This window comes from Cephus cinctus, unplaced genomic scaffold, assembly GCF_000341935.2.
Source record: "Cephus cinctus unplaced genomic scaffold, Ccin1 Ccin1_scaffold0581, whole genome shotgun sequence".
Classification (NCBI taxonomy): domain Eukaryota; kingdom Metazoa; phylum Arthropoda; class Insecta; order Hymenoptera; family Cephidae; genus Cephus; species Cephus cinctus.
The window spans coordinates 43,998-61,718 of record NW_014333230.1 but is presented as its reverse complement, the minus strand read 5'-3'; the positions used below and the strand labels follow the sequence as shown (position 1 = coordinate 61,718).

Below are 17,721 nucleotides of genomic sequence, written 5' to 3'. Positions count from 1 at the left end.
AGAGTTAGTCAAAGCTAAGCTAGAGAGGAAACCGTTATGACATCATTGAAGTGCTCCAAAAAGAAATGCTTACTTTCCGATGTCTGCCCTTGAAGACGACGGCAAAAGCGCCATGGCCGATGAGATCCTTAGTATTGTATTCGTAGTCCCCAACGATCTCCATATTCTTTCGAGGTAGGTTCACCGACTTTTCAAAAGCAAGGTCAACAGTTTACAAACAAGCACCGTTCGTAAAGCGAAGAGATGCATCGCCCAGAGGGAGATCAATACGGGGAAGAAAATGCTGATGGTACAGTCAACTATAATACATTCCGACCTCCTTCTCGAGCAAGAATCATCGGGGTCTACATTTTGTTACTCAGACGGAGTACATATCGCATTTATATTCTTCAATTTCGACACTGTACGACCACGTTTTTTGAGCACAAAACACTCGGAACACACTCTCCTACTTCTCGTCGCAAAATGTCAGACGGACATGCGCATCCACTGGGTATTAATACGCCAGGAATTTGCATCAATCAGCTGTGTGGGCTGTTCTGCACACTAGACCAACGACAAAGTAGTCCCTCGAATTCCTTAACTTCCTGTGTTCCCACAGTTTCTCTTTTATTTACCTTTTACTAAATTACTAGCTAACCTGTGCTGATAGTTCTAATCTAAGAATTTATTACAAGAATTTTTGGTTAAGGGTGAATTCCTAGTACATATATGTAGTGTTTGACAGATTTCTACTGGATATTTGTTTACTCCTTTAGATGGAAGTGTTAGTTTGTTACGGAATTTTATTATTCTTTATAATTATTATATATTTTGTATATTCATTGTAATGTTTTTTGCAGGCGAAACGATTGCGCGGCATATCTTAGTAACTATGAAGTCTTGGATATTCTGCAGGGGATTAAGTCGAATAAAAAACAAAAGATGACACAAAATCAATTGGCTACGATAACATATCAGACTATAAGATATTTGGAGGATACTGCTTGTAAAAAACAGTCTCCAGAGAAGATACAGGATTTTCTGAGAGCGGTTGAAGGATTCAAACTGACAAAGTGTGAGAAGCTGGCTTTGCTCAATATTTGTCCCAAAACAGCTCTTGAAATTCAGTTGGTAAGCTGGATAATTCTTTTGTGTACTTGTATGTATATACATATTTACATTGCATTGTACATTATAGGTAATTGAAGATAGCGAAGATCGTTTAAGTGAAGAAGAAGTAGAGTCACTTTTAAAGATAGTTGCAGCACATTTTGAAGAAGAGGACTTAGCTAGCTAAGAAACAAATGTTACTGAGTCAACCAATAAAATTTGGTATTCCAATATTTGTATTTATTTTATATACATTCATTCATAATAAATACCAAATTGGATATTGTTAAATAATATTGTGCGAAATTAATTTGATTGCATTATTATCTCTTCTGATCTCCCAGATCATCTATGGAATCTTCATCAATCTGAACATGGATGAAATATTTGTTAGACCCTTACAAAGAAACAATAGTTTGCAAAGTAAAATATATACCTGTGGCCACTTTTCTGGAATGACGTCAAACAAGTCATCTTTAACGTCACCCTGGATGACAATTTCATCATCACCAGTCACGCTTGATCCACAAGCAAATTTACTACCAAAAAACTTAGCAGCCACTTTTAGGTCTATGTCTGAAATTGATTCAAATGTGTCATTCATAAATGTTCAGAAAAATGTGTTATAATGTCTTACCAAAAGTGCTGAGTCCTGTAACCACAGTTACAGACTTCTTCTTTCCTCTTGGAGCTCTAGATACTGTGACTAATTTTGGTACATCATCCTTCTTCTTAGTTTTGAGCATTCCTTTACCACCACGTTTTTGACGCTTTTTCTCATCCTCCCCTGCTCCACCTTCCATAGCTACATCTTCACCTAGTAAAACATCAATATGAAGAAGAGCACCGATATAGAATATTTAATAGGCTCACCTAATTTGACCTTTTCAAATTCTGTGGGCAAATTTCTTTCAAGCCACTGCTTACATTTCTCATACTCGGGATAATATTCACAGTACTGTAAAGGAAAGAAGACATTTGGATATCCTGAAACAAGGACACAAGAACCAACTGTTTCCTTGGACTCATGACCGCGTAGTACCATTCAGCCACAAAAATAGCATTACATTACCTCAATAGGAAGAGAGCAATTCCCACAATATTGTACTTGAATAGGATAAGTAACATCAGGCTTAGGACCTAAGTGCAAATCCGGTTGTATTTCGTCTGACATTCTTCCCAAACTAACCTAATCAAATACCAAAGAAAGAGTAGTTTGTCTTTTATTTTCAACCGGTCGCTCCGAATCCACGCTGTATCTAGTACAACGTTTAGGATCTCGGAGACGATTTGTGAATTATAGAAAAATTCTTTTTCAAAAAAACCTTAACCACAATCTGATCCTATTGTCTCACTAAGCACCCTAGGTGATCCTAGGTTAGAAACACCCGCGTCCGATGAATTCAGCCTGATTCAGCCCGCAAGAGCGTCTGCAGGCCGTAACAGGGAGTTTCCATTTGGTACTATCGTTATATTGATGGCGCTTTAATCATCCAATGAAAACGTCTAAACCAACAGAAACGACTAATAGAAACGCAGCTGCAGGGCCGTGATGAGCTTCGACATGTGGGCCCCGAATTCTAACCCTCTACCAATACCTAAAAACGAAATCAGCACCAATGGAAATAACCAATGACAATCCATAGACTTTGTACTCCGTGCGAAACGCACGTGCAACAGAGAAAAGCGGCTCAGAGGATTTCCGAGTGTGCCGCCCCGTAGAAAGAAAGAAGGACGGTCTTGCGCTCCTATTCGAAAATTGTGCGTCCGCGTTCTGTGTCTCGCCGACATAGTAAGAAAAGTGAATACCAGTAAAATCATCAAAAGATATGGCTCTGGATTCTCAGGTGGATGAATCCCGAGAAAGCGGGAGTGTGAAAATTCCCTTGATCAACGGCAAGGAGGATGAAACAACCAATGGTGAGTTTAGAACTTGCGAGTTCGAACGAGGTGCGACTCGTGCTCGTTCTTTCTAGGTTAAAATCGTAATGCTTTAACAATGTCATTACGTAATAATTCAATATCCCATTCGGCATTTATATTTCCCATGGTCATTATCTCGTTTCACGGCATTAAACACGTCGGTACCTTGCGTTATGTAACATCAATTGCGCGAATCTTACGGTGGGGTCATGTGAACTTGCTGGCTGAACCGTGGTACACCTAGCAGAAGACGCTCCTTGGTTATCGGAGCAGACGAATTTTTCGACTGTTTTAAAGAACGCTTTTAAATTCTTACATTACAGTTTCTAGCAACTTTTTAAGATACTTAACGTCTACGAATTCCCTTAGATCGCGAACAGGGCACTGAACTCTGATTTCACGAGCCTTCTGAAATCGATGAGGCTTTTCTAATCTGCCGGTTGCATCATGCTGTTCAGTTAAGGCCTAAGGAAAATAAGTGAAGACGCGTGAAACCCAAAATTACGATAATAGGGAGCGTCAAGTTTTCATTGATCAAAGAATATATAAAAATTATATTCTTTCTCATTTATCATTGTCTCCTCATGGTGATCGGTTCTTCAATGGCTGCATATATTACTTACTCCTGTAACCGTAATTAGTTCAGTCAACATATTTAACCAGATTCTCATTAAAGACTCTAGATGCTGGACAATCCTTAATAAACTAATGAACCTATACCTGAGGAATTTTCCGTGCTTCTTTTCCTTTTCCTTTTTTTCATATACTTATATATCGTTCGTACAGTCTCCCACGTCGTACGGCCCTGACAAGGACCAGACACTGGTCGTTGTAGTCCGTTAGTATAGTAATGCTGCTAGTCGTAATGATCCTGCTGTCTTTTACCCATTTGGGAATATATCATCGAGACTGAGAAAAGAGAGATCAATCATCTAAACCCCAAAGTCTCAAATTTCAATGTTTAAAGAGAATCGTAGCATTTTATTTTTCGAGCATTTCACAACCAGTGAATGGAAGAAGACTGCATCAATGTTTTCTTCGTGGTTATACGTACTTTCAATAATTATCTTTACTGAAATAGACACTTGACGAATAATTGAATATTTAACCGATTTCGTAACAAGAAACCGGATGCACCTGGACTTTCGTTGAATTCAGTCGAAGCTACGTTTCACAGGTAAAAGGCACAGAATGTTCGATTTTTCTGTTTGCTCTCTCAATTATGTATGTATTATGAGCAGCGTGGTTCGTTACATAGGCTGGATAGTAACATCAAAACTTAGGGATACTTAGGAATTTCACAGTCTGTCGGCTGGGAAGTTTCACCAATGGACGAATAACAATGCTAAACAACAATAGGAGATAACAAGGGTTATCGTGTTCCTCGAGTCTAACTACGTTGAAGAAGAGCAGAAGCTTTGTCCGGCCACCCTCGACTGTTAGGTCTGGCAAACATTTAACATACAGAATTTCTTAGCCGGCAATGTAATCCCGCTACGTGATAATTTCTACAGGTTCACGGTTATCCTTAGTCCTGTGATATATGTGACACAGCATGAGAAGGGGTCGTTATTTGGTCTTTTCCTGCAGCTGATTGTGTACTTAATAGTGGAGCGGTTGGTTCCGCCTTTATACACAGACGCTAGACATTTTCTTATCTTTTCTCGAAGCGATAAGATGATATAACAGGCTTAATGAAAATTGGTGGTAAACTAAGTAAGGTTAAGATCCCATGAGAATCTTGGATGGCAAGATCAGAAGTTTAGCAGTGCAATAGGGCATTGATGCGTTACAGCGTGCGCAATTGCATTTAAAACGCAGTCTGGTTTAGAGTCAATGAATCAATGCTGTTTTTATACTCATTTGAACCCGAGGAACCTGGTGCATCTGTTGTGTCTGGGGTTAAAGATCAGTGGATCATCTCGAAGACGAAGGATGTGTATGATGATAATGGAGTGGCAAAGAAGCGATCGATAAAAATAGCTGGCATTTCAGTGCGCACTATTTACATGGAGGTTTATTTATAAGCTTCGGTGAATGCAAGTCTAAGTTGTACAGTACCCTAAAGACGTTTTCATGACATGCTTCACGGCGTCTCTGAAGTCTAACGGGTGTGCGACAGGAAAGTTTAAAATCAAATAGATACAACTGAATCCCTGCTGATCTTACTGTATTACAGACGTAAAGAGCAACGGGGAGAGCAGTGCGCCGGTTAATGGAAACGTTGAAAATATTGTGGAAAAGGGAGAGGTCGAAGCCACAAAGGAAGGTGAGAAGGAAAAGGATAAAGATAAGGAGCCTGATAACGAGAAGGAATCCGAGGATGATAAGGATAAAGAAAAAGGTGAAACCAAAGATAAGGATGCCTCTAATGAGCAGGAAGTGGTCTTCATACAGGATATGGGATTTACTGTCAAGATTGTTAGTCCTGGGTCAGAGCCCTTTGATATTCAAGTCTCGAGTATGGAACTGGTTCAGGTAACGATAAACAGTTTTATGCCACGCTTCTTTTAAGTTCGGTATATCGATTTGAGTCTTCGGTAGCCCTAACGCGTGCTTGTATTCTCAACAGGAGATTCATCAACTCCTCATGGACCGCGAGGATACGTGTCACCGCACTTGCTTCTCCTTGCAATTGGACAACAACACACTGGACAATTTTGCTGAGCTGAAGAACATCGAAGGTCTCAAGGAAGGATCTGTCATTAAGGTCGTCGAAGAGCCGTACACTATGCGCGAAGCACGCATACACGTGCGACACGTGCGGGATCTTTTGAAATCCGTCGACCCGGCTGACGCTTACAACGGAGTGGACTGCAGCAGCTTGTCCTTCCTTAACGTAGTGACGAACGGCGATATTCTGGAGAAGAAGAAGGCTAGGCCAGATTCCGTTGACTGTACTCCACCTGATTATATTATACCAGGATGCAAGGACAGACCCTTGTTGCCGTTGCAACCTCAGGCCAAGGAGCAGAAGTGTCCACCCTGTTTAAAAGTCCTTACCACTTCCGGATGGAATCCACCACCTGGCCATAGAAAACTTCATGGAGACTTGATGTATCTCCACGTTATTACCTTGGAAGACAAGCAGTATAATCTGACGGCTTGCGCTCGTGGTTTCTTCGTAAATCAATCGTCGAAAGAAATTTTCAATCCCAAGCCAGCCACGCCAAGTCATTTGTGTCACAGTCTTATTGAGCTTCTGAATCAATTGAGTCCTGCTTTCAAAAGAGGATTCGCTGCTATGCAAAGACGTAGAACCCAGAGGCATCCATTCGAACGCGTTGCTACGCCTTATCAATTGTACGCCTGGAGTGCTCCGCAAACAGAACACACAATCGACGCTATACGTGCCGAGGACAGTGAGTTCATTGCGAGTAGGATGGGTGAAGTTTATTGAAATTTTTTAAAAAGTTAGCTTTATCTTTATATAACTTTTTCGTTAGCTTTCTCATCGAAATTGGGATACGAGGAACATATCCCTGGACAGACCAGAGACTGGAACGAGGAGTTGCAGACGACGAGGGAGCTACCGCGAAAAAATTTACCGGAAAGATTACTCAGGGAACGTGCTATTTTTAAAGTAAGTTGTATTAAAGGAAAATCTTTTTTTCTTTTATTCGTGAGTTGTGGGTAATTAATGATTTGTCCTTATACAGGTTCACAGTGATTTCGTAGCTGCAGCTACTCGAGGTGCAGTTGCGGTTATAGATGGCAACGTTATGGCTATAAATCCAGGGGAGGAAGCTAAGATGCAAATGTTCATTTGGAATAATATTTTCTTCTCTTTGGGATTCGACGTTCGTGATCATTATAAGGAACTTGGTGGTGATGCAGCAGCTTTTGTAGCACCCCGTAATGACCTCCAGGGTGTACGAGTATACGCTGCGGTAGATCTCCCGGGTTTGTACACCCTGGGTACTGTGGTTATCGATTATAGGTATGACTATTGATAACAAATAAAATTTAATCGAACCACAATAAATATGTGGAATTAACAATACTTCCAGGGGTTATCGAGTGACTGCACAATCTATTATTCCTGGAATCTTAGAGAGGGAACAAGAACAGTCAGTAGTTTATGGCTCTATTGATTTTGGCAAAACTGTCCTAACCCATCCCAAGTATCTTGAATTGGTATGTCATTAATAATATTTATTTAATAAGATATCGTTGAAAAATTGAATGCAAACTTATGAAACGTATATTTTGATCAGCTCAATAAAGCCGGAAGTCAGCTCAAAATTCTTCCTCACAAAGTGATCAACGATGCCGGAGAGGAAGTAGAATTGTGCAGTAGCGTTGAGTGCAAGGGAATCATTGGCAATGATTCGCGACATTACGTACTAGATTTATTGAGAACTTTTCCACCGGATGTTAATTTTCTGAAACGTAAGGCTTTTCTATAAAAATCATGAATCTTGATGTCAAGGTGAATAAAATGTGAATTCAATTAAATCTTCGGTCTTCAGTGGAAGGCGTAGAACTGAGCAAAGAAGCACGAGCACTAGGTTTCCCGGTGGAACACAAGCACAGATTGGCATGTCTACGTCAGGAATTGATAGACTCCTTCATCGAGGCCAGATACGTTCAATTTATAAAACATGCCGCAGTTCATCTGCAACAAGTCACATCGGCCAGACGCACTCAAAAGGACAAAGAATCCTGTCCGAAGGAAGAGAAAAAAGAAGAGACAAGCTCAGCTATAGTTGACAGCAACAAAGAGGATTCAGCACAATCTAACATAGAAGCGGACGAAGTAAAGAAAATTGTCGAGAGCATCACAGATTCGATAACAGGTGGAAAGCAAGAATGTTAGTATCCTGACAGGAAGTCATTTTTCATTTTTTTCTTTTCTCTTATTTCTCTACCCAAATCGCTGAATCAATATACCAAATAAATTATCACGTTTGTTGTTCTTGTCAGTGGAGGAAAGCACCAAAGAAATTGTGCGTAAAGCAGCAGCTGCGGTGGGTAGCTTGTGCGAGGCAGAATTTGATGTCAGATTTAATCCAGACGTTTATTCACCGGGTGTTCGACATCCTGACCCTAATGGAAATGCTCTCAGGAAGCAACGTCAACTTGTAAAGGATGCTGCTGACTTTTTGCTCACCGTACAATTACCGACTTTCGTAAGTAATCTTTTTCATGAGTAGTTTATTGATATAATCAATATTTATTTCGTTCTGATAAAATTCTTCCAGATTCGTGAATGCCTGGACCACACAGCAGCTGCCATGGACGGGAGTACCTTGGTTGAAGCTTTGCACGGTAGAGGTATAAACATTAGGTATCTTGGAAAGTTAGCCGCCATGTTGGCCGCGGTTCCTCAACTTCAGTATCTCAATTGCATTGCTGTGTCGGAATTGATTCTTCGATCTGCCAAACACGTCTTCACCTCATACATGCAGGTCAGCAATTATCTTAGGTTTTGAAAAATCTTTAATTATTAAAAAGAAACATGTTTATTTCTCTTGGATTTTTAGGGCACTGAATTAATGAGTCTATCTGCAGCCGTTAGCCACTTTCTTAATTGTCTCTTCTCATCCGCTCAACTCAGCCATCCGCAACAAAATGTCGAAGAGGTAAATTCTAATCTGTACGATAATTATTCACGTATACAAAAAATTGTACGTCTAATCAATTCTATCAACAGTTGCAAAGTAAAACTGCGAAACGCCGCAACAAGAGGAAGGGCAGAAACAATGGGCCACAACAGTCAGACGTTGAATGGGCGTCCTTGAGTCCCAAAGCACTTTGGCAGCAAATAAAATCCGACCTCAAAAGTTATTACGATTGGGAACCTCCTACTCCAGAATCACTCGACACGACCATCGAGCATTATCGTCTTCAGAAGATTTCGCTTCTTCGTAGTTTCTGCATAAAAACTGGAATACAGATACTCTTGCGCGAATACAATTTTGAGAATAAGAATCGCGCCACCTTCTTCGAGGAAGACATTCTCAATATCTTCCCGGTCGTTAAACATATCAATCCTAGGGTTTGTATTCAGTTTTATGAGATTAATCGAGATTTTTATTTCTATTGATAATCCACATTCAATGAATCTCTATTATTTGATCGACAGGCAAGCGACGCTTATAATTTCTATACTACTGGCCAGGGCAAGATACAGCAGGGATATTTGAAAGATGGTTACGAACTAATAAGCGAGGCTCTCAATTTATTGAACAACGTATACGGCGCCATGCATCCAGAAATTGCACAATGTCTGAGAATGCTCGCCAGATTGAATTACATAATGGGTGATCACGCAGAAGCTCTGGCTACTCAACAGAAAGCAGTACTTATGTCAGAACGTGTTAACGGAATAGATCATCCTTATACTATAACCGAATACGTAAGGGCTATTAATAATTGGTATATATTATTAAAATCTTTTAATATACTTATACAATTATCTTGTTCATTCTGCAGATCCATCTTGCTTTGTATTCATTTGCAAATGGCCAAGTATCTGTATCGTTAAGACTTTTATATAGAGCTCGTTATCTGGCCCTTCTTGTCTGCGGCGAAGATCATCCCGAGGTGGCTTTGCTTGACGTAAGTAAAACAGTCTATGAAGATTGATCCTAGAATCGGAATAGGATTAGACTCGACAGTTCGAATTTCATTCTTACAGAGCAATATATCCCTTATTCTTCACGCCGTTGGAGAGTACGAGTTGTCCCTTCGATTTCTGGAGCATGGTCTGGCTCTGAACTTACGTTACCATGGGCCGCGTTCCCTGAAAGTGGCTGTGTCCTATCATCTGGTAGCTCGAACGCAATCTTGCATGGGAGACTTCCGGGCTGCTTTGAACAACGAAAAAGAAACCTATGCGATTTACAAGCAACAGCTTGGCGAGGAGCATGAAAAAACAAAGGAGAGCAGCGACTGTCTGAGGCATCTAACACAACAGGCCGTTGTTCTCCAGAAGAAGATGAACGAGATTTACACAGGAAAGCCAGGTGTCAGTCTACCGCCTATTCAGATTCAACCACCTAGCATGGGTTCCGTACTGGACATGCTCAATGTTATCAACGGAATTCTATTCGTGCAAATCAGCCAGCAGGATATTGAAAACTTCAAAGCGGAAATCGAGAAGCGACAAAAGGAACAGACGCCTGACGGCGAACTTAAGGAGATCAAAGAAAAGATCGACGTGGCGGCGATTGAAAACGGTGATGTGGCAATGAACGAGGAAATCGTGGAATCGAAAAAGCTCGATGAGAGCAAAATACCAATTGCCCAGCCGATACTGAGCGAGAGCTGAACTTTCTTAGCTGCGTACGGAGCGGGTGAATGTTGATTGTTTTCTAATATCCTAGTCTTTATTGTTGAGTTCGGCCAAGCTGGAAAGGACGTGGATTCGAGAATCTAATCATCTAGAGTGTCGTTTAAAGAGAAGATGAAGAAACAGTCTAAAAGAAAGTGTCTTCCTGTGTAAACGAATATTGAACGTTAGAATTGGCCGATGCATGTTACTCAGTATCCGGGCCAAGGATCAAGAAATTGCCCTATCAGCGATTTTTTTCGAATTTTAAAGATCGTTAATCTCAACTCCATTTTATCATTATCAAGCATCTACGAAGCGCATCCGTTACGCGTCTCCAATTATTATTCGTGTAAATAACTCAGAAGAAATTCTTGTTGAGTGTCTGCTATCGGCCAGTTCTCGTATTACCTAAAGAAACAAAAAAAACAAATCCAAATTCCCGCAGGTAGCACCAAGAGAATTTTCAATTTCAAAAATGCAAACGAACTCACTACCTTTATGGAACTTGAACGTGGATACCATCAATGATCTGAGGTCAAATGTCAATAATGAAATATTTTTTTTTTTCATTCTTTTATCCACGTTCAACTACCATTGTATAACAATGATAATAAATCTGAACAGCTCCACGCGATTGTCCTTTATCAGGATTCGCAAGAACCTCTAGACGAGTGTTCATCTTTGAGGAAATCGGAGTAAAAAAAATGTTCTTTTTAGAACGTACGTAAAAACAGATACCCTAAGATATAAGGGAAAGAGATAAAGCAACTAAGCTAAAAAGAAGCACGTAATAGATTTAAATAAGACAGCCATAAACGTTACCGATCATTCGTTTATTAGTATGTAAATGAACTGTTTTGTTAGATGTCGTAGAGTGATTGTTAGTCAAGACTGTTGCTTCGTATTATCCAGCCGATAGTCATTTAAAATCTCATTCGTACCGAGTCGCTATCAGCAATTTTATTAATCAAGATCAAATTAAAGAGATGTATCTTCATAATCGTGTATATGCTTCGTTTGTCACGATGGTACATTTACTCTTGAACTTTTTCATTTTCTCCCTCTCTATTCTCTCATCATAAAATATCAAGTACACCATTAATTTTCTACATAAGTTTACAACCCGGTAAATTAATATTGATGATTGCGTTGTGATTAAATCCTTGGTATCTGACAACTGTGACGAATGAATGGCGACTCTATTGTTTTACACGTAGTAGCAATTATTCTTGCGTTCGTAAACACTCACAGAATATACATTATAGATAAAATAGAAAAGACGATAAGATTAGTCAAACTTTCTATGAGAGTTAGCGTATCATTTATTATCGATATTCATAGTGTTATAAATAGTCATAGTTTTTAGTAAGAAAGCAATTGCTCTAAGGATTTTAATTCCGTAGCCGAGTGCACATCGGCTTTGTTACTACAGCGGAATATATCTCAAAGCTCAGAATGTTTGTTTTTATTGTTTTTGTTTATCGCAAGCATCGTGGCCAACTTCAAAAAAACAAGAAAGAGAAAAATGAGGAAAAACAACACAAATACATATAGGGCCAAGCATGATGAATGTGCCTGAGATAAGAATAGTTTGCGCGTCCCTCGTGGTCCGATTAACATTTGTATGACTCAATTGTTTTTTTTTTTCATTGGTTTATCTCGCGTGCAATGCTCATGCCAAAACGAATGGATGTTAGCCTCGTGAGGGTATCCTCCTTGTTAGATACGTACATTACACGTTTAATTTCGAATTGCCGAATTACACTTGTTAACGAAGAATGTACGATACTAATGACAAAGAAGGAAAAGATATTAGTCAATAAGTAAAATATTGTTTAAAGAATAAAGTAAACCACCTGATTTGCATGTATATGTATACATATAAATATTATATATTACCTGTTATCAAGTATCGGATACCTTGGCGAACGATTCTGCAGAATAAATCATTTTATATGCAATGCAAGCGTACGGATTTCTCATGGTTCGCAAATAGGATGGCCTCAGGCACACCCGGAACTTTGTGAATTACCTTTTTATTTATTTATTACTACTGTCATTCTGTACACTGGATGCAAGCGATGCTGGTTCGCACTTCTTCAGTTTTTTCTTTTTTCGTTTACTCGCTTTGCTCGAGCCCTGTTTCTGCAAGTACTCTCTCACGTTTAGTTTGTTAATCAAATATTGACGAAACATCTCCAACGAATTTTTTCCACCGTGTCCTTTCTCGTAGATCATTCTCATGCATAGTCTTTTAGTCTCTTCTGTGTTACACTCCTCGTTTTCGTTTTTCATTTCGGTCAGAAGTAAAGAGCAGACAAGCAAAGGATCTGCGGATTCTGTTTTGCTCGACGAATCCACGAGTGTCGAAGGTTCCTCGTTAACGTTTACGGAATCATTATTTTTGTCCGACGTTATATTTGGTAGATCCGCTTCAGAGACTATTTTACCTGAGTCGCTCGTTTTGAGTTGTGTTTGCGCAGTGGATTCGGCTGTGCAGATTTTTTTCGCATTTGTTTCTTGCGCTTTGACCATACGACGTTTTTTTCGGGCGTGAGACCAGGTGTCTTTGTAACATGTTAGGCGACATGCCCAATTCTTAGTCTCATTCTCTTCTATGTGAAGACTTTCCATCTTGATCTGCTGAATATGTAAGACTTAGTATGAGTTGTATTAGGTTTTTTTTTGTTTTTAAAGAATTTTGATAGGTGATACTTTACGTTTAAATCGCTGATCCAGGTTTTTAAAACTTTCACTACATCATCGCACGAGAAGAATGGATCTTGAATTGGAAATATTAAATCCACTGGAAGTCGATCGGTTGAACGTTTTGTTTTTGTATCATCAGGCTTTGATCTTATCACAGGTGCTTTTGTGAGATCTAATATGTCGCGCGAGAGAAATGTCCATGCCAGGCCCCATCTGTAGATGTGCAGATGTTTTTTTATTATTTTGGAATGTTTGATTGTTAAGAGAAACTTTCGACAGACCTTTTTGTATTACCCTGACAAAATTCTGTCCATGCGACGTTGCTGATATTTTTCTTTGCCATTTCATTTAATAAAAATAGTAAACTGGCCTTGCGTCCTAGCATTGTGGTGTAAATTTTGATCTGATCACCCATTTTCATACTATCTTCAATAATTTTCAATACAAATTTTTGTTCACCACCCTCGACTATTAATTCGTCTTTGCAACCAGTTGGTGCATTTCTTGGTGGTAGTCTCTGTCCGTTATTCTCTGAAACTTCGTTAGTTTCAAAGAATGGAGGGTTGCACATTGAGAATGAATATGTTTCATTCTTAGGAACAGCATTCTCCAAAATCGTATCTTTGCTCACTGGAATTACTATGTTACAAAAAAATTTTTATGTTTTTAGCTATCATCTAGCATCATTTATTTATTTAATAGGCTACGCTTCTCTACCTTGTATGAGATCCTGTAAATTATTGCATTTCACATTCTTTAAGGCAGATTCAATACTAGATTGTTGAATTTCAGTTCCAATCATTCTGCAACCATATATTTTTGCAAGCAACAGAGGATATATGCAAACTGCCCCTGTTCCTATGTATAAAAGAGAACTTGTTCTAGGTTGTCTAAACATTTTAAGCTTTGCAAACTCACCAATGTCAAGACCATGTGCTAAAGAAATATCAGTGAGTCCAAAATGCCGCAGTAAATCTTCTATCCAGAGAATATAATTGAGACGCAGTGGAAGTGCAGGAACTAGTTTCTCTTTAGGAATCTCAACTTCCAAACCAAAATCATGTTTCAATAATATCCTTGTAAGTACTCGTAAACTTTCTTCATTCTTAAAATTGATCTTCACTTTGCCAGTGAGATCCTACAAGTTATTTTAAAATATTAAAAATAAGCTGATGTCAAGAAAACATAAAACAAAATATTAAAATATGCTCGAGGTTATACTTAAAAATAAATACCGTGATCGCGTTTCGGCCAAACTCCGGATAGAGAATAGCGAGTTTCTTGAAATCTGGTTTATCCCTATACTTATTTCTCGGATGCATAAATTTACGTAAATTCATCCTAGCGTTAAATCTCTTTTTTTATTTAGATAAGAAGATTTGTATTTGCCTATTTAATTGTGCTTCGTGTACCAAACTCATCTTTCACGTTAAACGCAGATGATCGATTTGTACATTCCAGACTCAGATCATCATACTGTGAATTGCATTGTCATCGTAGTGAGTAAAAGAAATTAACAAAAGCATTCCGGAATTCATAAGCGTCTTAAAAATGTGTGAAATTTTAAAGATAACAGTTATGTCGAACAAATTGTAGACGATATGACTCAATGGGAACCAGTCTGGGACGGAGACTGACGGAAACTATAGTCTCTCGCCTTCAGTAGTGAATTAGTTCGATGAGATGTGATACTGTAGAAACACCTGTTGCTCCTTCACGTAAATAATGGCCCATTTGCTGAAGAATTTGACAAACAGCATTTGGCATGCCTTCCACGCGTTGCAAGGAGACATTCCATACATTGTGGCAAAGTCGAAATTAAAGGTAAATTTTCCATTCACTTATCTTAACTGCCACATAATCTTATGTCAGGCCTTTAAAGATCCAAGGGGGTGTGGCCAATTTTAAATCTCTTCAGATTCACCACATAATATACGTATAGTTGGTGTGAGCATTTATCTTGTGTGAGGATCTTAAATTTTATTTTCAATAAACTTCCGTTCATTAGGTGCTGACAGCAAATATAGGAACTCTACTGGATCTCTATGGAGTTGAAAAAGGTCTTGAACATTACAGAAGCACTCCAACACTGACCTTTGAACAATATATTTATTACTTACAACGAGAGGTAAATGTTATTTATTTTAACTATTTATTGTACATTGTATAATTGGTTCATGTAATTTGTAGGTTTTTGCCTCCCTCACTGATTCTACGTCTATCCAAGCTTGTAAAGCATTGGAAGAGTGTGTCGATGAAATATGCTGGCTCGTATGTAGGAAGCCATACTTGGAAAGGGCTCATCCCATTTTCGAAGATCATAGTGTATATCAACTTTTCAGAATTTTTTGTCTATTAGCTGAAATGGAAACAGATGCTACAGATTCTTCTTATTTGGTACAATAATTTCTTGTATCTATAGCCTTGTGAACTGGTATTCTATTGTATTTCACGTCGATACTTCATTTTAATAGGTAACAATGCACGCTGATGAATTAGCTCAAGTTGCTTCACAGTTGGTTACTTCGTTAGGACTAAACTGGGATGCCAATGACTTTTCAGCATTGTCTGCAGCGATTGGAACATTCAGGTATCTCATTGATTTTACCAAGAAAACGTATTTAATCCCGAAGAAAACCTTAATAAATAAATATATCTTATATATCGGCGAAAGAAATAAGTTACTATCAAAAAGCTAGATTTGGGATTAAAAACGTAACTAGTAGCCGCATCTCTCGTTTCATCGACCTTCCATTTAGCAAACGTATTTCCAAAAAGATTCCCCACATTTCTGGCAGTTCTGGAGTCGAAATATAGTGGAGGCGGTGCGCTGGACACAGCCGCGTTAACAGAAGCGATAGATGACCTCCATCAGATATACGTGAATGACGTAATCAAGAAAGTAAGATATAAATGTGCTCGAGGTATCCTTCTTCTCCATTGACGTCCGAAAAATTGATTAAACCATGCTATCTCGACGAAGGGCTACTTGATGAAAAAAGGCTACTTGCTACCGACGTTGCGCTACTTCTGGTTTGTCCTACGACCTGGTGAATTGGCATACTACAAAGATTCTCAACAGAAGGAACCTACGGGAACGATAAATCTAAATGCCAATTGTTGGGCAGACACTGTCACCAGTGGTGGTAAACCTGACAGAAGATTCATGCTGAGCACTCCGGAGCACAGGTGCATCGAATTGGTAGCTGAGAATCATAGAGGAAGATTGCAATGGTTGGCGGCTTTGCAAACAGCGATACAGCATTCAGGGGAAAAAATTGGATACCAGAGAAGTCTTGCTAATCAAAGAAGATCTCTGCGTCAAGTGAGTTTTTAAATTAAATTAAAAAACTATTTTTTTTATATTGAACATTTCGTATGTTTTCCAGGCTACAAAACAACAGAATGAAGAGACCAGATTGGAATTGCAGCATGAGCGACAAGCGCGAATAGCCGCAGAATTACAAGCCAGAAGACTGGAAGCCATCTCTAAGGAAGAAGGTGCAAGAGTCCAGGAATTAGAGGATGTTAAACGAAAGCTAGAGACTCTATTGCAAGAAGAGAAACAAGCTTTGCGTGACGAAGAGATAGGTTAGTACTAATTATCCCTAATTTTCATCCACAAATCCAAAAACAAAATACGTTAACTGAAATTCTAATCATTGTCAGTGCGAGGTTTACAAGCCAGGGTTTTACGGGAGGAATGGGAACGACGGGAACAACTTGAAAGGCTACAACAAGAACAGCAAGAGCTCCTTGAATCAGAAAAATTGAAACGCTTAGAATTTGAGCGCAAACAAGGTGAAAATGAACGACAATTACGAGGTGAGTTCTACATGAAATAAAAATATCTTCCTTTAAAAAAATATATTTTTTTAAACATCTGGTCAAACATTGTAGAAGCACAAGGGCGTCTTCATCAATTGGAAGCGGAAAAGCAAAATCTCGACGCGGAATTGCGTTCCGCTTGTGAGAAAGCAAAACGTGCCGAAGAAGCTCAAGTTTTATTGGAGGCACAAATAGTCGTAACGAGGCCCCAGAGAACCGGCGAGCGAATAAGACGGACGCAGAGTTTTATTCCAACGACTAAAGAGCGGCCTCTATCCCTTGAGAAGCACGAAGACAGAATATCGTCCCTGCAAAGACATTACTAATCATATGTATCTCGAAAATCAAAATATGTGTTCAGAATTTATCACGGGCGAGAAAACGAACTCTGTTAGTTCCTATGTAAACTAATTCTTGCCCTATCGTGGATTCGCCAAAACTTTAGCCAAATTCGAACAAGAACAACGATGCTGTAGTACCTATTATTATTAATATTATTATTATTATTATTATTATTATTATTACACGTGGTCCTCGAAGTTCACGTTAACTTTATACACGTGCGATATTAACGAATGAGAGTTACCGCACAGTATAATTTTTAATCAAATGCCAGTCTACTATGACGTTATTTACTTATCTATTATGACAAATTCTTTCACTCGCTGTAAATACTAATATTCTATATTTTAATATTATTTTAAAAGTTCAATGGACGTGCTGCGCTTTACAGGAGCTTGCCAATAGATGCGATTATCGTTCAGTCGGATATATTGGGAACGACGAGCATATTTATTCATAAGAATAATCATTTTTATGTATAAAATTTATAAGGTGAAATTATAAAGATTATATATTTTACTTATCCTGAGGAGATAATAGTATTTATT

General features: G+C 38.8%; 5 protein-coding genes across 12 annotated transcripts; 3 read left to right on the top strand and 2 right to left on the bottom strand.

Moving 5' to 3' along the window:
* The first annotated feature begins 27 nt into the window (after positions 1-27).
* LOC107268741 (DNA-directed RNA polymerase III subunit RPC9) lies at positions 28-1,388 on the top strand. 2 transcript variants are annotated; one of them, XM_025086064.1, is made up of 3 exons: positions 28-174; positions 843-1,113; positions 1,181-1,388. In XM_025086064.1, the coding sequence occupies exons 1-3, from the start codon at positions 80-82 to the stop codon at positions 1,277-1,279; spliced, it is 465 nt and encodes a 154-aa protein (XP_024941832.1). In that variant the 5' UTR covers positions 28-79; the 3' UTR covers positions 1,280-1,388. The 2 variants fall into 2 exon arrangements, with proteins under 2 accessions (XP_024941832.1, XP_015597279.1); XM_015741793.2 differs by lacking the exon at positions 28-174 and adding an exon at positions 335-766.
* On the bottom strand, positions 1,311-2,537 carry LOC107268739 (density-regulated protein homolog). 2 transcript variants are annotated; one of them, XM_025086058.1, is made up of 5 exons: positions 2,165-2,537; positions 2,020-2,050; positions 1,730-1,909; positions 1,529-1,668; positions 1,311-1,460 (listed from the first exon to the last, which is right to left on the bottom strand). In XM_025086058.1, exons 1-5 carry the CDS (start codon positions 2,264-2,266, stop codon positions 1,416-1,418), a joined length of 498 nt encoding a protein of 165 aa, XP_024941826.1. In that variant the 5' UTR covers positions 2,267-2,537; the 3' UTR covers positions 1,311-1,415. The 2 variants fall into 2 exon arrangements, with proteins under 2 accessions (XP_024941826.1, XP_015597276.1); XM_015741790.2 differs by having other exon boundaries at positions 1,966-2,050; positions 2,165-2,529.
* A 227-nt stretch (positions 2,538-2,764) lies between these two features.
* On the top strand, positions 2,765-12,164 carry LOC107268787 (clustered mitochondria protein homolog). Its single transcript, XM_015741902.2, is given in 15 exon segments — positions 2,765-3,012; positions 5,195-5,493; positions 5,588-6,377; positions 6,462-6,598; positions 6,675-6,955; positions 7,026-7,152; positions 7,233-7,407; positions 7,488-7,829; positions 7,942-8,147; positions 8,220-8,426; positions 8,502-8,630; positions 8,633-9,016; positions 9,104-9,376; positions 9,454-9,579; positions 9,659-12,164. Coding segments are annotated over 15 exon segments (4,200 nt in total). The 5' UTR covers positions 2,765-2,921; the 3' UTR covers positions 10,292-12,164.
* Positions 11,895-14,574, bottom strand: LOC107268788 (U6 small nuclear RNA (adenine-(43)-N(6))-methyltransferase). Of its 5 annotated transcripts, XM_015741904.2 has the most exons (8): positions 14,239-14,574; positions 13,922-14,141; positions 13,721-13,861; positions 13,285-13,642; positions 13,015-13,216; positions 12,327-12,937; positions 12,194-12,228; positions 11,895-12,082 (listed from the first exon to the last, which is right to left on the bottom strand). In XM_015741904.2, exons 1-6 carry the CDS (start codon positions 14,341-14,343, stop codon positions 12,335-12,337), a joined length of 1,629 nt encoding a protein of 542 aa, XP_015597390.1. In that variant the 5' UTR covers positions 14,344-14,574; the 3' UTR covers positions 11,895-12,082; positions 12,194-12,228; positions 12,327-12,334. The 5 variants fall into 5 exon arrangements, with proteins under 5 accessions (XP_015597390.1, XP_015597389.1, XP_024941777.1 ...); XM_015741903.2 differs by having other exon boundaries at positions 11,895-12,228; XM_025086009.1 differs by having other exon boundaries at positions 11,895-12,937.
* LOC107268789 (differentially expressed in FDCP 6 homolog) lies at positions 13,974-17,696 on the top strand. 2 transcript variants are annotated; one of them, XM_025086015.1, is made up of 10 exons: positions 13,974-14,082; positions 14,600-14,827; positions 15,012-15,131; positions 15,194-15,400; positions 15,478-15,593; positions 15,782-15,905; positions 15,987-16,328; positions 16,393-16,594; positions 16,673-16,828; positions 16,904-17,696. In XM_025086015.1, the coding sequence occupies exons 2-10, from the start codon at positions 14,729-14,731 to the stop codon at positions 17,155-17,157; spliced, it is 1,620 nt and encodes a 539-aa protein (XP_024941783.1). In that variant the 5' UTR covers positions 13,974-14,082; positions 14,600-14,728; the 3' UTR covers positions 17,158-17,696. The 2 variants fall into 2 exon arrangements, with proteins under 2 accessions (XP_024941783.1, XP_015597393.1); XM_015741907.2 differs by lacking the exon at positions 13,974-14,082 and adding an exon at positions 14,365-14,502.
* Positions 17,697-17,721: the final 25 nt, after the last annotated feature.

Bases quoted from the DNA above. Each gene is read 5' to 3' on its own strand.
- LOC107268788 (XM_025086009.1), bottom strand. From the start codon at position 14,343: ATGAATTTACGTAAATTTATGCATCCGAGAAATAAGTATAGGGATAAA. The intron at 13,217-13,284 runs GTCTGTCGAAAG...GCACATCTACAG, and splicing joins TGTCAGGGTAATACAAAAAG to ATGGGGCCTGGCATGGACAT. The intron at 12,938-13,014 runs GTAAAGTATCAC...TTACATATTCAG, and splicing joins CCTGGATCAGCGATTTAAAC to CAGATCAAGATGGAAAGTCT.
- LOC107268739 (XM_015741790.2), bottom strand. From the start codon at position 2,266: ATGTCAGACGAAATACAACCGGATTTGCACTTAGGTCCTAAGCCTGAT. The intron at 2,051-2,164 runs GTAATGTAATGC...TTTCCTTTACAG, and splicing joins ATTGCTCTCTTCCTATTGAG to TACTGTGAATATTATCCCGA. The intron at 1,910-1,965 runs GTGAGCCTATTA...ATGTTTTACTAG, and splicing joins ATTTGAAAAGGTCAAATTAG to GTGAAGATGTAGCTATGGAA.
- LOC107268789 (XM_025086015.1), top strand. From the start codon at position 14,729: ATGGCCCATTTGCTGAAGAATTTGACAAACAGCATTTGGCATGCCTTC. The intron at 15,594-15,781 runs GTATCTCATTGA...ATTTCCAAAAAG, and splicing joins GCAGCGATTGGAACATTCAG to ATTCCCCACATTTCTGGCAG. The intron at 16,329-16,392 runs GTGAGTTTTTAA...TATGTTTTCCAG, and splicing joins AAAGAAGATCTCTGCGTCAA to GCTACAAAACAACAGAATGA.
- LOC107268741 (XM_025086064.1), top strand. From the start codon at position 80: ATGTCTGCCCTTGAAGACGACGGCAAAAGCGCCATGGCCGATGAGATC. The intron at 175-842 runs GTAGGTTCACCG...TGTTTTTTGCAG, and splicing joins GATCTCCATATTCTTTCGAG to GCGAAACGATTGCGCGGCAT. The intron at 1,114-1,180 runs GTAAGCTGGATA...TGTACATTATAG, and splicing joins CAGCTCTTGAAATTCAGTTG to GTAATTGAAGATAGCGAAGA.